Source organism: Crotalus tigris, unplaced genomic scaffold (genome assembly GCF_016545835.1).
Source record: "Crotalus tigris isolate CLP2741 ecotype Arizona unplaced genomic scaffold, ASM1654583v1 scf7180000018504.2861643, whole genome shotgun sequence".
NCBI lineage: Eukaryota > Metazoa > Chordata > Lepidosauria > Squamata > Viperidae > Crotalus > Crotalus tigris.
Window position 1 is genome coordinate 2,830,841 of NW_024097043.1, and position 17,301 is coordinate 2,848,141.

The following is a 17,301-nucleotide window of genomic DNA, read 5'->3' on the forward strand; positions in this document are numbered from 1 at the left end:
AGTAAAATGTGGACCCAGATTGTTGGAGACAATATTGTAAACTGCCCAGAGAGTGCTTTTCAACCTTTTCTCCCATTGTACCACTTTTAGGATATGGCAATATCCCGAGTACCACCAGTTGCGTAGCAAGGTATCAAAAACTTGATGACCAAAAATAAAAGGAAAAAAGTGATGAAGTACTGGTAGTTCTCGACTTACAACAGTTTGCCTAGTGATTGTTCAAAGTTATAATGGCACTGAAAAAAGTGCTGAGCAAGACACCTGCCTGCCCACCCAGTGGCGCTCTTCCTCCTGTCCGAGGTTTTCATTGTTGTGAGCATTTCTGTTGAGGATTGGCAGTGGGGGTGGGGTAGGGGCTGTTTGGTTTTTATTCCCCCCGTCTGCTGGGTGGTTGCAGCAGGTTTTGGTCACTTCACATGACCCTGGGTCATAAATATAAATCTGTTGCCAAGCATCTGAATGTAAATTACAAGACCCTGGAGATGCTGCAACATTCCAGCTGATCGGCACTTCTTCTGGGCTCAGCAGAAGCACCAGGATCAACGATGAGCTCCAGCTGGAGCCTGACATTGATCCTGGCGCTTCTGCTGAGCCCTGACAGCCCTGCTCCAGCCATCTCTCACTCAGGCTTGTGTGGTGCTGCCATCAATTCAGCTCATTCCCCTCCCCCGCTACCATTTTTCTAGGATGGTCGCGTTCCACCTGCCAGGTGCCAATGTACCACAGGTGGTACCCATACCACTGGTTGAAAAGCCTTGCTGTAAAGCACTATGAGGCGATATATAAGTCTAAGTGCTATTAGAATCCATCATTATATATGTGCAATTATCTTTCTTTGCCCCAATGTGCAATATTTACTGTATTTAAACCTTCATTGGTTGTTTTGGTTGATTATCCATCAGCTGAAAAGACCCTTCTAAAGCTCTTCGTGTTCCTTGTAGGTTTCACTGCTCTGAATCATCTAAAATCATGGCCAGCTCACTATTTATTCTAAATAGGGATCATTTATGGACTGTTGAAAAACATCAGTCCCAATACAGACCTTTGAAGGCCTCCACTCTTGCTTTCCTCCACTTAGAAAGCTGGTCGTGTATTCACATCTTTTGCTTTCTGTGTTTTAACCAGCTAGCAATTCATAATAGGATAGGTTCTGTTTTATTCCACAACAGATAAGCTAAGTTAGAAAACTCTGATGAGAAGCTTTGTCAAGACGTTATTGAAAAGTCATTCTATAATTTATTGGATCTTCACTTGGTCCTTTTTTTAAAAAAATAATAATGGTGTAACTCTGGCTACCTTCCAGCCTTTGGACACTAAGCCTAACTAGAAAGGCCATTTACGTATTGTTGCTGTGAGGTCAACAATTTCAAATGTGAATTCTTAAAAGAACAACTATTTTGGGGGGGATATCGTCAGGACCTAATGATTCATTACAATATTGCCTTGCAAGATGTCCTATAATTTTCTCAGCTTTCTTTGGTGGTTGGCAGTTTCTTCCCTGAAAAATTAGTGTAGAGTCAGGTCCACATCTTCTATAATAAAGGGTGATGCAACAAATCGAATGCTGTAGGGTGCTTATTTTAGCTCTGATTTTTGCACGATTAGGCTGTGATTATCATGTTTTCATTTAGCTTTCAGGCTAGCAGTCTTCTACCTATCTATGTTTTTTTTTCATTTTTTGCAGTGAATTTGAAAGTAATTCATAGAAAATTAGACTAATATTCATTGTGCCCTACTTTTCCCTCAATTTTACTTCCTTGCTTTGTTATAATCATGAAAGCATTCCTCAGAAAAGTAAAAGCTGCTCTTTAGATAACTATGCTGAATACAGTAAGGGTTCAGATATTTTAAATTTAGCAGCAAAGAAGCTTGCTGTGAAAACTGGAACATCTTCAGAGAGGTGCTTTAATTAACAATTAAAGGAAACATTGCTATATGGAAGGAAACATTGCTATATGGAAGTAGCAAGGCAAAATCCATGGCTGGAATTACAACATTTTGAGATGATTTTGATAGATATCTTTTCTAGGTAGAGAGCAACATTTTGTGAACTGTAAATCCCATGGCCTTCTCAGATAATTACTGAACATGTCTCCATTAGTTTTTTTAAAAAGAAATTGTCCTGCCTTGGGGTTGGGGGGACCCTAAGCACTTTTTTTTCTTTTTATCTTTTCTAGCTTGAAAGGACATATTCCTGAGTGGTGAACCCCACTGAATATTAAAGTGATAGAGACATATTTCTAAATAAACTTTCATCAAATATTTTTAGCATACCACACATTTAATTATTTGGAGGGTGCTAGGAATGTAATCTGAAATCTCTCCCCATTTTTTTTAGTAGTAATGAATAATTAGGAGGTAAAGAATAAAGCCAAAAGTGGATATTACGCTTAGGCAGAATATGGCAGTTCCCCTCCTTTATCCACACTCTTCAGTACAGTACCAGCCTCTTTGTTTGGAGGAAAAGAAGAATGCCTTTAGGGCCAAGATGAATGAATGTGACTTGTAGTGGCCTGGTCATGTGGAATTCAGAAGGCAGAGATGAGAATTCAATAAAGAACAAAGTGATTGGAAAGAAAGATGGCTTTGAGGCATGTTTTTTTTCTTAAGCAGGTAAACTTTCTGCCTTTCTCCTATTGAGTTCTGACAGGGCCTCATTTTATAGCACTATTGACATGCTTTCTTTTTAAGCCTATGGCAAACATTTCTGGTACCTTCACAGATTCTCCATGCTGAATGCAGAATTGCTTCACTGAAGCAAAAGGACAACTCAGTAGCTCGTTACATTTTTGCAGTCACATTTCTACCCATCATCACTGCTGTTATGGTGCACCAGTGATGGTAGGATGAGAACTGGTGCTCCATCCTCACCTAACATACTTTGCTGTCTCCTTTATCGCCTCCATATTCTGCATTTCCATCCACAAGATGGGGCCTCCTTTTGCTTTTTTTCCTCCTTATGAATACCAGAGGGATTTATGTGCAGTTTTATTGCTCTTATGTCTTCATATCAAACCACTTGCAGAATGATTTCCCAGATGTTTCCTTACTCAGTTTTGCACTTTTCATGCTCTAAACCTAGTCCTTTATGAACAGTGGCTACCCATTCCTCTTTTCCCCCTCTATTTAGCTTCCTTCAATTATGTCTGAACCCTTATTTCCATAATATATAAACATGATGCTATGGTTGTGTTTCTCCAGTACTATTTGTGCCTACATTTGGGTGAATTCTCAGGAATGTCACCAGCACCTCCTCAAGCCATGGTATTCCCATGCTATGTTGTTCTCTCATTCAGCATAAGGCTATATAATTCGTTTAGGCTGAGGACTACACTTGACATTTGAATGGTACGTTAATATTAATAATAGCAGCCTGGCCAGGACAAAACATAAATTATACTAAATTAAATAAATCTCTAAATGAGTTAAATACATTTAATATGATTTGAGTCATGTATTTAAAATAACTTAATGGAAACAGTTAGAGGACATCTGGAGGCCATGTCAGGTATTTTTTAAAAAAATATAAAGGTAGAAGTTTTTATTATGACATTGTTCTGTCTGTGCAACTCTTCCTAAGTCTCACTAGTTTAAGTATACAGCTAAACCTGTGGTAAAAAAGACCACTTCTTTGTCCAGTAAGCTTTATCATCTGATGATTTGTATTTTTGTATAGTACCATAAATATACCAAAGATTATTGTATCAAAGTGTTAGAAATGTCTAGAAATATGCAATCCTAAGACTTATTAAAGGCCAAATGTATCTTTAGGATTAGCCTTCTCCCACTTGATGCCCATCAGATGTGTTTGACTACAATGCCTATCATGTCTCAGATAACTTGGGAGTAAAGAAAGGTTGTTCAACACTTCTGGAGACAGACTGTCAAAGACTTCTTGTGGAATAAAAAAAGAGTTATTTTTAAGTTTGCTTTCTCACACAATGTTTCTGTTCTACAGAGATGATTTACAGGCACACAGCAGTCATAGATGGAGAGATGGTTCATTTTGAAATTCTTGACACAGCAGGGCAGGTATGGTTTTAGTGGCTTCATTGTTAAAAAAAAGTGGGGGGAATGGTACTGTAGAAATGGAAAAGCACTGCAATGGGCACTGAAAATGTCAAGGGGCAGGAGCAATTCCCTTGTAAGAAAAGTTACACCTTTGGCCTATGTGGGAGGGAGGTATGGATCACTCTTTCTCTGAACATTAATGAATCAGAAATGAATACAGTATGTGACAAATTAAAGGAATATAGATAGACCAGAACTATCACCAAAACTGAACACTTTAATAACAGAATAATCAGAGAAGTCATCGAGAAAGAAAAATGCCCACATAGCATGAATAAACGAGATGATACCTCCACCTACCAGCCATTTGGAAACCCGCCCTTATTGACAAACGAGTCACTAACACAAAGAATGACACCAGACCCACACTCACGAAAACCACACAGGATGTCACCACCACACATCCACGCAAAAAGCAAACCCAAACCCACACCGATGATGAGGCACAACCACAAACCAGAAGCCAGACCACAGCTGGATCATTAGCCACTTTAAACCCCTCCAATCCATACATGAAGCAAACTGACACCTACCATGAAGATGAGGCACGACCACGAACGCGAAGCCAAACAACAGCAATGCAGCTCACTATCTCAAATCCCCCTGCAACTCAGACTAACCCGAGCACAACAAAGCCCCCACCCAAACAGAACACTCCCCCATCCAATCAGAGCACAGCCACCCCCCCATCCAATCAGAGCACAGCCAAGCTCCTAACCAATCAGAACACACCTCCACCCAATCAGAACACAGCCAAGCTCCCACCTAATCAGTTCATACCCCCACTGGCTGTTAAAAGGAGGAGACAGCTACGATCACACATTGCTCCTAGAAGCACGAAGCCGAAAACACCAGCATGAAGATGATGAATGGGACTTCGTCGAAACGTCACCAAGACACTTCCAATTTTACATGGGAGAAAACCCGAATAACCGAAGACCTACACACACACACACACACACACACACACACACACACACACACACACATATATATATATATATATGTAGGTCTTTGGTTGTTCGGGTTTTCTCCCGCATAAAATTGGAAGTGTCTTGGCAACGTTTCGACGAAGTCTCATTCGTCATCTTCAGGCTGGTGTTTTCAGCTTCGTGCTTTGAGCAGCAATGTGTGGTCTTAGCTGTTTCTTCCTTTTAACTGCCAGTGGGGGTATGAACTGATTGGGTGGGAGCTTGGCTGTGTTCTGATTGGGTGGAGGTGTGTTCTGAATGGTTAGGGGCTTGGCTGTGCTCTGATTGGCTGGGGGAGTGTTCTGTTTGGTTGTGCTCAGGTTAGTCTGAGTTGCAGAGGGGTTTAAGATTTTGGGCTGCCTTGCTATTTTTTGGCTTCGCGTTCGTGGTCGTGTCTCCTCTTCATGGAGGGTGTCAGTTTGCTTCATGTATGGATTGGAGGGGTTTAAAGTGGCTAATGATGCAGCTGTGGTCTGGCTTCTGGTTTGTGGTCGTGCCTCGTCATCGGTGTGGCTTTGGGTTTGTTTTTTGCGTGGATGTGTGGTGGTGACCTCCTGTGTGGTTTTTGTGAGTGTGGGTCTGGTATCATTTTTTGTGTTAGGGAGTCGTTTGTCAATAAGGGCGGGTTTCCAAATGGCTGGTAGGCAGGAGGTATCATCTTGCTTGTTCATGCTGTGTGGGCGTTTTTCTATCTCGATGGCTTCTCCGATTATTCTGTTATTAAAATGTTCACTTTTGGAATGGTTCTGGTATTTTTAAAGTCAATTTCATGTCCTGTGGCTTTAAGGTGTTGGACCAGGGAAGATGTTGGTTCCTCTTTTTTGACTGAGTTCTTATGTTCTTCAATGCGTGCACATCTGACTACCAAACCAAATTAACCAACCTACTCCAAGACTCCACATACAAACCCCTAAATACAGATCCCACCCACCTACCTGGAAAAAACCACCAGATCCAAAATAAAAACCTCCCCCATTAGCGAAGTGATCCAGCAAAGAATCATTCCCAGAGAGAAATCATCCAGATGCCCCAAACTCTATGGTCTCCCCAAGATACACAAAAAAGGAACCCCACTCAGACCTATAGTCAGCTCCATAGGCTCACCTCTACAAAACCTAGCCAAATATCTCGCCAAACAACTACAGCCCTATGCAGAATCCATCACCTCACACGTAAAAAAACTCATTCCAGTTTATAGAGATCATAAAGAAACAAAACTTACAGCCCAGCGACCTACTAGTGAGCTTCGATGTCATATCCCTCTTCACCCAAGTGCCTATCAAAGAAGCCTTGACAGCTATTCAAAACAAATATAACCCCCCCAAACACATCTTAGATCTGACCAACCACTGCCTATCCAACACATACTTCATCTATAATGGACAAAAATACAAACAAACAGAAGGAGCACCCATGGGATCACCCCTCTCACCTGTCATTGCCAACCTCTACATGGAACACTTTGAAACCCAAGCTCTAGAAAAATCGGATCACAAACCCAAACTCTGGCTCAGATACGTAGACGACACCTTCATAATCTGGCCACATGGGAAAGAAAAACTGGACAACTTCCTCACACACCTCAACAGCCTACACCCCAAAATACAGTTCACCATGGAAACAGAAGCTAACAACCAACTTCCCTTCCTGGATGTCTTAGTCTACAAGAAATCCAATGGCTCCCTAGGACACACCATCTACCAGAAGAAAACACACACAAACCGCTATCTGCATGCTCTCTCACACCACCACCCAGCACAGATCAACTCTGTAGCCAAGACACTCATCTCCAGAACAAAACGCTTAGCTGACGAACAACACCTAAAACCCGAACTACACACTCTCACCAATGTACTAACATCCAATGGATTCCATAGAAATAAGATTACAAACCTAATCCAAAAAGAAACCCCAACTAAAATCCAAGACAAAGAACAAGAAAACGGCAAAGCCCTCCTCCCATACATAAAAGGCACCACAGACAGAATCAGTAAGATCCTCCATAAACACAACATCAAAACAGCATTCTGCACAAACAGAAAAATATCCACCATCCTTAGAAACCCCAAAGATAAAATTGAATTAGAAAATCAAGGAGTATACGAAATCCCATGCACCACTTGTCCCACCACATACATCGGACAAACCAACAGAAGAATAAGTGCACGCATTGAAGAACATAAGAACTCAGTCAAAAAAGAGGAACCAACATCTTCCCTGGTCCAACACCTTAAAGCCACAGGACATGAAATTGACTTTAAAAATACCAGAACCATTGCCAAAAGTGAACATTTTAATAACAGAATAATCAGAGAAGCCATCGAGATAGAAAAACGCCCACACAGCATGAACAAGCGAGATGATACCTCCCGCCTACCAGCCATTTGGAAACCCGCCCTTATTGACAAACGATCCCTAACACAAAAAATGATACCAGACCCACACTCACAAAAACCACACAGGATGTCACCACCACACATCCACGCAAAAAACAAACCCAAAGCCACACCGATGACGAGGCACGACCACAAACCAGAAGCCAGACCACAGCTGCATCATTAGCCACTTTAAACCCCTCCAATCCATACATGAAGCAAACTGACACCCTCCATGAAGAGGAGGCACGACCACGAACGCGAAGCCAAAAAATAGCAAGGCAGCCCAAAATCTTAAACCCCTCTGCAACTCAGACTAACCTGAGCACAATCAAACAGAACACTCCCCCAGCCAATCAGAGCACAGCCAAGCCCCTAACCATTCAGAACACACCTCCACCCAATCAGAACACAGCCAAGCTCCCACCCAATCAGTTCATACCCCCACTGGCAGTTAAAAGGAAGAAACAGCTAAGACCACACATTGCTGCTCAAAGCACGAAGCTGAAAACACCAGCCTGAAGATGACGAATGAGACTTCGTCGAAACGTTGCCAAGACACTTCCAATTTTACGCGGGAGAAAACCCGAACAACCAAAGACCTACATACAAATACCCGCGAAAACTTCAGAAAACACACACACACACACACACACACACACACACACACACACACAAATATATATATATATATATATATATATATATATATATATATATATATATGTAGGTCTTTGGTTGTTCGGGTTTTCTCCCACGTAAAATTGGAAGTGTCTTGGCGACGTTCAGCACCAGCCTGAAGATGAATGGGACTTCGTCGAAACGTCACCAAGACACTTCCAATTTTACGTGGGAGAAAACCCGAACAACCAAAGACCTACATACAAATACCCGCGAAAACCTTAGAAAACATATATATATATATATATATCCCACTATGTATGTATGTATGTATGTATGTATGTATGTATGTATGTATGTATGTATATGTAGGTCTTTGGTTATTCGGTTTTTCTCCCACGTAAAATTGGAAGTGTCTTAGCGACGTTTCGACGAAGTCTCATTCGTCATCTTCAGGCTGGTGCTTTTGGCTTCGTGCTTCTAGGAGCAAATTTGCTCCTAGAAGCACGAAGCATTTGCTCCTAGAAGCACGAAGCCGAAAGCACCAGCCTGAAGATGACGAATGAGACTTCGTCGAAACGTCGCCAAGACACTTCCAATTTTATGTGGGAGAAAACTCGAATAACCAAAGACCTACATACAAATACCCGCGAAAACCTCAGAATATATATATATATATATATCTCCCCCACCTTTATTTTTTACAAATAACTCAAGGTGGTGAACATATCCAACATATCCTCCTCCTCCTATTTTCTCCATAACAACAGTCCTGTGAGGTGAATTTTCTCCCTATAGATCAGGGGTGTCAAACGTGCAATGTCATGTGACGTGTCGTGACATATCATAACTTTTTTGCCATTGCTGGCAATGGGGTGGGCATGGTTTCGCTATGATGCATCTGGCCTGTGGGCCTGCAGTTTGACACCCTTGCTATAGATAATGGTTTTGGTCACAGACATAAACTTAACCATGATAAAACCATGGAGTAAGTAGAAAAGAAATAACAGGTAAGATGTGATAAACAAATCCCAGAATATTCACATCTTTAGGGGAAAGAAGAAATGGGAACACATAAGATGTTGTGTAAGGCTGAGTGTAAGAAATTAGAATGGATTTAGAAATAAAACTCTTCATGTGACAGAAAGAAGCAGTACGTTTGCAAATATTAGAAGATGGGAAGATTTCAATAGTAATGTGGCTTAAAATCTGATGGTTTCCCACCAAGATGTTTTGGGCAGAATAGCTAAAGAATGCCTGTCTGTTGAAAGTTAAAAAGGAAAATGGAAAAATGAAGGGTACTTCCCTTATTGAGTTCTTACTGCAGTGTCCAAATTTGGAATAGAGAGAGGCAAAATATAATAGGAATTTGTAAACATCAGTGAAGCTTGTTGTGGCTACACAGGTTGCCTCTCTGCACTTTGATCAATGGGTTGTTCCTTGTTAAGATGCCCCAAAGGCTTTCTGGCACAGGTACCGAGGTTATTAATTACAACAGTTTATAATGACATTAGCTCTAAAGAACCAAATCAAATCATGCAACTTTAGTTCCTAGGTGATCATTTTTTAATGCTATATGGTATTTCAAGAGAACGTTCTTTCTTATTCTAAATTAAGCCCAGCCCTACCATTTTGGCAGCAGAAATACTGTAATCCTTAAAGTAACAGGTCAAATATATGTAATTTGAATTAAATATGCATTCAATTATTGTCTATCTCAGGTAGCAGGATACTGTTAAGCAGTTGTTAGATTCTAACAGAATCCTTCAGTATATACTAGGATTTCTCTAATTTATTTATCTGGAAGCCCATTTTTATTACTTTTTATGCATAAAAAATGCAAATAAGCTTTTAAAGGGTCAGTTTCCTCTCTAATTAGGATGTTGACAACAACGTGGTGAAGGATAAAGAAAATAATTATTTGAATATTTTTCAAATATTGAAGGGCTTTTCTGTTTATTTAATAAAGACTGGTCTTGATCCATGGACTGCATTTAGGAAATGCTACGATTTATTAATAATCAAAGTCACTTTCTAAGTATTAGCCTTGAGATAACCAAATGGCATTGTGCAAATACCAAAAAGAAGGTGATGGTACATTTTGATAATTTGAATATAATAGGAGGAGAGCTGGATAAGATGGTAATGTGCAAACTTGCCCTGTTGATTTCCACCCATCCACTTTACTTAAAGTCTCCTCTAATGGTACCATGAGGAATCATTAGGCTAGGAAAAATGGCAAAATCTGAAGAACTTCTTAGAAAAAAATGTTTTAAAAATCCTCTACCAAATGGCCCATCTAATATGCTCAGTAATTCCTCCAAGCTGAGTGTTGGAGGAAAAATAGAATAACAGAGTTGGAAGGGGCCTTGGAGGTCTTCTAGTCCAACCCCCTGCTCAAGCAGAAGACCTTATACCATTTCAGACAAATGGTTGTCCAAACTCTTCTTAAAAGCCTCAAACTGGGGAGGGAAATGAAATGGAGTAGATTAAATGAAGACTATATTTTGGGGGGACACACATTCTGCTTTAGAGAAGCATTGAATGGGAAGTGGTGATACTCTCTTTCTTGCACTGTGTATGTACCCGATCCTGCTTTCCCCGATAGACAAACACAGAAAATGTAGGCTGGGGGAGAAACCTGTGAAGAAAGACAGTTTGCAAGAGAGTCACAATAAGTGGGAGAAAGGTTGGATACTCTCTCACAGGGATACCCTTCTTTTCTGCTTTCCAACTTTGATTATCGCTGAATGTCTGACCCTGTCAGCTTCCCCTCTGGGAGCTGTCTGACTTCATATGTACAACTAGTATTTGTTACAACCAGTTGTGTAGATGAATTCTGATCTTCCATCAGAGAAAGCACCATTTTGATACTGATCTGTATTTTCTCTTTCTGGACTAGGAGGAAGACTCTCTCCAAATTGAAGAAAAGATAAAGTGGGGAGATGGATTTGCAGTAGTTTATTCTGTCACTGACAGGTGTAGCTTTGATGAGGTGATGAGGCTGTGCTTTCTCATCAACCATATCCATTCTAGCCCAAAGCGGAACAGTGCTAGTGGAGAACCGCCGGTTGTGATTGTTGGAAACAAGAAGGACCTACAATTTGACCGAATGGTAACCTTTGAGGATGGAGAAAATCTCTCCAAGGCTCTGAAGCATCCTTTCTATGAGATCTCTACCAGGGACAGTTATGAAGAGACTGTGATGGTCTTCAACACCCTATATGGTGAGCTGATGAAGCAAGGGCACTTTTCCCCAGGGTCCTTCAAGAGGCGAGCATCATCTAAATTAATGGAAAAGATTCCTAAAATTCATGCCAATTCAAGTTTAACTTCAGCAGGCAGGAGTCTCAGCTTCAATTCATTCAGGGACTACATCCCAGAGTGAACATTTGTCTAAGCTGTTGTACAGTGATGTTCAAAGTACACAGAGCCAGTTCGAGATAACAAGGGAGAGGTTGCAGAATTCGTAGCACAAAGGGCAAGAGGCCTGCACGTTGTTAGGAAAGCTTTTTTTTTTTAAAAAAAAATTCCATCAAAATTGGAGTATCTGAGTTTGATCCTTAGCTGATAGCACAAGGCTATGTGATGCAACAGAATAACTTACTGGATGATACCAATGGACAATCTGTACCTGAATTTTTATTTCCAAAACATATTTCTGAAAATCCAACCCAAAATTAATGATTCTTCCCCCCCCGTTATTGTCTCCTAACAATTAATATTCACAGTCAATAATAGTAGCCTACAATCTCTGGCCCAAGGGGTTCCATTTAGCCAATGTTTCCAGTATATTTCACTTGGCCTATTCCACATATCCTCCCCTATGAATTTGTTTCTTCCATTTTAAACTAATTGAAGCCAGTAGCCATCTTAATGGCAGAAAATTCTAAAAGTAAGTGAGTTGTGGCGTGTTCTCATGTAGAGTCTTTTGAATTTGGATTTAAGAGCACTGTGAAGCACCATTGGGTTGGGCCCTTTTTATTTTCCCTTCAACAAGAAAAGCAGTCAACTAAATGTCTTTGCAAATGGGAATTCAGGTGCTGAATTCAACAATCGCTGAGCCGTGTTAAATGTTGATCTATCTTTTATGTGGTTTACAACAGGGGTTGAAAAGGTCTTAGATATACTGTTATCTCTCTGGTTCTTACTATTGATCTGTTTTTTCCAACAAGAATATTATATGTGCATCTTTTACAGACTGATTAAGACCATTGTTATTATTTGTTTTGGATGGATGCAGTAAAAACCACCCTTAATTTAGTCAAATATACTTAGGCCACTGAAAATGCTGGCTTGATCTATAGGCCTGAGTAAAAAGGGTGCTTTATTTGCATAAGAAGGTATAGTGAGATCAGTCTTTGTGGCCAGAGGGAAGAGGTGAATTCAGAGAACGGGGCAAGTTTACAGGATCCTACAACTTAGTATTTAAATGCTTATTAAGTCTACTGCCAGGAAATTCCAGGTACTCTTTACCAGAGTAATTTGAATTCAGATAATTTAGGTGCTGTGGATAACAGGAGCCAAGAATGTGTTCATCTGCCTCCCCACTTTTCAGATTGTGCTTGAAAATGTGAAAATATGAAGCTGCCTCATGGGAAGGTCCTTCTAGCCTATGAGTTTCTAGTTGGACAGATGGGAACTCTTTAACATCTCAGGTTCACTGTTCCTTGAGAAGCTTTGGCAAATAACATGTTCCTTATTTAAAGAAAAATAACTGGAGAAATGCTTGAAGCATATATAATTTGCCACAGATCTACTGTCCCTCTTCAAGCTATTTTTTTCCCCTCTGGGAGCTTCATCTACTAGGCCGATGCATTGCTCAGACTCCCAGGCACCTGCTGTTTTGGAGGGCGAGATGACAGATTAGTTGATTCAGTTTGTTCCCTAAGGCTCCTACGTGGCTTCTCTGCATTGGAAAACAGCCGCCTGCTCACTACCTACTACTCACTTCTTTACAGTGGTTGGTGTGGCTTCTTTGCCATGCAGCACACAGAAACAAAAAGATCTGTGTCTTAAACATGCAGATATTTTACATACACACTAAGGGATGCTCTGTATTTCTAAAAATAATAAATATGTCTGTACTAATTTCTCTGGCTCTTGATTCTTATCTAAACCAGCTAGTTCTCAAGTTGGAGACAGAGGTTTTGGGTGTGCATTTGCTTTGACACTGTGTGGCTTTACGGTTACAATTTGCTTTGTAGAATTATTATACTTACTATTAACTAAAATCTCTATCTATGGAGAAGGAATAAGCATATGTATTTTAACATACACACTTTGGGAATGTTACAGAGATCATGAAAAAAGAATGAAAATGTAATAAATCAATAAATGAGAAATTAAGTAAAGCAGCCTTATCCAAATAGTAGTTAGATGCCAGAATTCTGGTTACTGAGTGTATAGCTATGCTAGGACCCAGATTCTTAAAAACATCTAGTTAATGTGCACAACTTTTTATTATGATCAAAATTTCACTGCCTCCATTCTGAGGTATTTCATGGACTGCTGTCCACAATAGCATAAAAATTATGTGTACAGCATCATAACATGCATTTTGTTTAATTGCACATTTCAGAGATTCTTGAATGGTTCCCATAAAAACTATTTCTAGCCTTTGAGTGAAAGAATCTTCCAGATCCAGATATTTTCCATTTCAGTCATGCCATTCGCACTAATCCTTTGTTGCTTCAGTGGAAATAAGGAAATCTCATATGCTATCAAGCCCATCCTGCTGGTGGCATAAATAAGGAAAAGAATTGATGCTTTTGTTATCATATCTGGGAGCTGTCAATTAGTAATTTGATTTAAAAGCTCAACAAAGCTCCCTTTGTTAAACAGTGTCATTTGACTGGATCCGAGAAGTGGCCCTTCTCTATTGCAATGGTGGTCCTCTGGAACAGGGGTCTGCAACCATGACAACTTGAAGACTTGTGTACTTCAGCTCCCAGAATTCCTCAGCCAGCTATGCTGGCTGAGGAATTCTGGGAGCTGAAGTACACAAGTCTTCAAGTTGTCGAGGTTGCAGACCCCTGTTATGGAACACCACTATTCTAAGGGTGCCTATGGCTCCATTGTGATGGTATTTCAAATGTCTGTGAAAATCTGCCAAGCCTTGGGGAAGGGTGGGTGTTGAGCCTATTGGTTGTTTTTCTTTATATTGATTTTTTCCCCCTTTATACACACAAGGTTCTTTTTCTGTGTTTCATGTTTGTTTTTTTTTCTTTTAAAATTCTAAGCTGCCCATAGTCATCTGGAATAGGTGACTTCTACCTGTCATAAAACAATAAAGTTGCACTTAAATCCCATTGAAATCAGTCTGAAAAACTAGTTAATAATCTTTCATATTGATTTTAATTGAACCCATATGCAAATAATTAATAATGGGCTGTTATGTGCGTGCTTATTTCACTTATTTTTATAGGATGAATGAGTAAAATAAAACAGAAATAAACCCTTTTATTATTATTGCTCCAGGTTAACAGTAAAAGTGAACATAGTATTTATCTTCTGTAGTTTTTAGCTCAGTAATAATGATGGGGGTTAGAGGTCTGGCTCCCTCCTCCCCTTTCTTCCAAAGTAATCAAAGAAAATGTAAATATGAAATACTGTAGATGTTTATTCAGAGGAATAGCAAATGAATCATCAGTGCAGGTCTCAGAAAATAAAGAGAAACACTGTTCCATTTTTTAAAGTCTGGAAGCATTAGTTGTTATGTTCCCAATTTGTAATATATGCTTGTAAATGGATGTTTCTGCAATATAATATTATATCTCTGTCTGCTGTTTGGGAATTTTATCTTTCTCAGACAAGTGTCTGAAAAGCGTATTCGAATTTAGATATTGTTTCCACGTGAGAAAGCTGTCAGTAAAAAAAATATTTTAATCTGCTAGGCATAGGGAATATTTAAAGATAATTACACTTGATTGATATTCTGTGTTTTTTTAAATATTTGTTTCTCCTAATTCAATGGGAAAAGAACTATAGAGCTATATAATTTCACGCAACCTTATTACAGCAATACCAAATGTAGCGTTCTTCTACAGTTTATTTTATTATTAAATTTGTATGCTGTCTGGCTCCCTATGATTCTTCTGTCTAGGTTGGCCCTGGTAAATGCTTGGATGCAAAACCATCTAGGAAGTCCATAATTGGAGATTCTAGTATCCCTAATCTTTAAAGATTCTGGATGAGTCATGTCACAACCAGAATTCTGTTACATCTGCAGTGTATTCATCACCACATTCTTGGTGGTATTAATTGGTGACTTCATCTGTAGGTCATAGTATTCTGATATTACTGAGTGCTGAAGAACCATTCTATTTCTTGTGCATAATTCAGGGAGAAAATAAAAAGAGGTATGATTTCACTAAGTTGATTGTTGCTCTCCTCACAAATTGTATTAATGGTTTTTTATTTGCTTTTACCAATTTATGATGTGTGCTGCCCACAGAGTTGCTTGTTGAAATGGGCAGCTATAGAAAACAAATAAATAAGACCTCACATGTAATGGACCCAAAGTAATTTTTCAGGGAGCTATGGAAGCAATTTTGAAAGTTCATGCAGAGAAGGTTCAAAACAGTCTGAAGAGATGGGTCAACCTCTCAAACAAACTAAAAAAGCTTGTTGCTTTACTTCAAAAATCTCTAGTGAAAGGCAGCTTTTGTTTACATGGCTGAATATCACAGTTTTCAAGTTCTCTTTTATGACATTAGGATTTATTTAACTCCTTTAAATATAGAAAGTTTACAAGTGACTTCCTTTTTGCTAAGCTATGCAGGGAATTCCTTGATACACTGCCTGATTGCTATTGACTCATTTTAGTGTTGATACATCCTCAAATGGCCATCTTGGCCTTAAGACCAAACCTGTCGTTTTGTCAGAGATTGGAAACCTCCAGATGTATGTGTGTATGTGCTGTCATTGGGACAGTTATCTAAGTGCGCACTGAGTAGAAGACTAGACTAGAAGACCTCCAAAGTTCCTTCCAGCTCCATTCTATTCTGAGTAGAAGGAGGGATCCCAATTGCAGCAGGATTGGATTATCATATTTTGAAGAAAGTGAAATAATATAAATCAGGTATCATTACAAAAAGATGAGGGGAATTAACAGAAAATTAAATTGAGTCCATAATTACCTAAAAGAATCCAACTATATTCTATGTGTACATTCTCCGCAATTATTCTGCTCTGACAGTTCATGCAAATATATTCCTGTACTTAAACTTCTAATGAATCTAAACAATACCAATCTGAAATAAACAGAGACTAGTACTATGGGCTTGCAGTGAATGATGCTAAGATATGTTTTGTGAAGCAACTGCATTTTACAAGGAGAACTTTTCCTAAGTAAAGAAAGCAACTGCTCTGCTAAGATGATAGGAAAAATAAAATTTTGGCAGCTATGAATAATGATATTCCTATTAGCTGAATTCAACTGCAATTCACACAACTGAGAAGATGTGAAATCACAGCGATAATTTCAGTAGCAGTCAATTTGGGAAGGGCATTATAGCCACACTCCAACTATAGGAAGAAGTTGAAGGGAGACAGTGGCAGAAAAGCTTCTATTTGTTTTCTGTCATCTAATCTAGTTTAACGAAGAGAAGGACAAGGGGGGACATGATAGCAGTATTCCAATATCTCAGGGGCTGCCATAAAGAAGAGGGAATTAAGCTATTTTCCAAAGCACCTGAAGGCAGGACAAGAAGCAACGGGTGGAAACTAATCAAGAGAGAAGCAACCTAGAACTAAGGAGAAACTTCCTGACAGTGAGAACAATTAATCAGTGGAACAGCCTGCCTCCAGAAGCAGTAAATGCTCCAACACTGGAAGTTTTTAAGAAGAGACTGGACAGCCATTTGTCCGAAATGGTGTAGGGTTTCCTGCCCAAGCAGGGGGTTGGACTAGATGACCTCCAAGGTCCCTTCCAACTTTACTACTACTATTATTATTATCTTTCTGTAATCACCTTCTGCCTCAGAGGAAACAAAAGTTGGATTGTGCAAAAAAAAAAAACCTGCTGTTGTTGACAACCATTATGCCATATGTATACATTCCTTAGGGAATAACAACCTTGTTTTTCAAAATTCAAGGACAAGAATTTGCTGCTAGGAATGTTAATGATGATCTTTTTCCTTTTTATGTTCTTCTCAACTCTGACAAAAGACATTGTGTAAGCCCAGCCATCTCTCCTCAGGCCAGCATGACCAATTCCCAAAAGTACATTCCCCAAAGCCATTGCAAGAAGACCAAATGAT

At 39.5% G+C, this 17,301-nt stretch overlaps 1 protein-coding gene and 1 long non-coding RNA gene across 3 annotated transcripts in view; one reads left to right on the plus strand and one right to left on the minus strand.

Annotated features, from left to right (window-relative positions):
- LOC120312488 (ras-related and estrogen-regulated growth inhibitor-like) overlaps positions 1-13,129 on the plus strand; it is a 35,568-nt gene extending 22,439 nt beyond the window's left edge. For both annotated transcript variants that reach the window (XM_039353263.1, XM_039353261.1), the window contains 2 exons: positions 3,959-4,032; positions 10,941-13,129. In XM_039353263.1, coding sequence (XP_039209197.1) covers positions 3,959-4,032; positions 10,941-11,426 — 560 coding nt within the window. In that variant the 3' untranslated portion in view covers positions 11,427-13,129. The remainder of the gene's footprint in view (positions 1-3,958; positions 4,033-10,940) is intronic.
- On the minus strand, positions 12,023-15,339 carry LOC120312489. The gene is made up of 2 exons (XR_005557909.1): positions 14,072-15,339; positions 12,023-13,933 (listed from the first exon to the last, which is right to left on the minus strand). It is a non-coding gene; the product is annotated as an uncharacterized LOC120312489 (long non-coding RNA).
- Between the last annotated feature and the right edge of the window lie 1,962 nt (positions 15,340-17,301).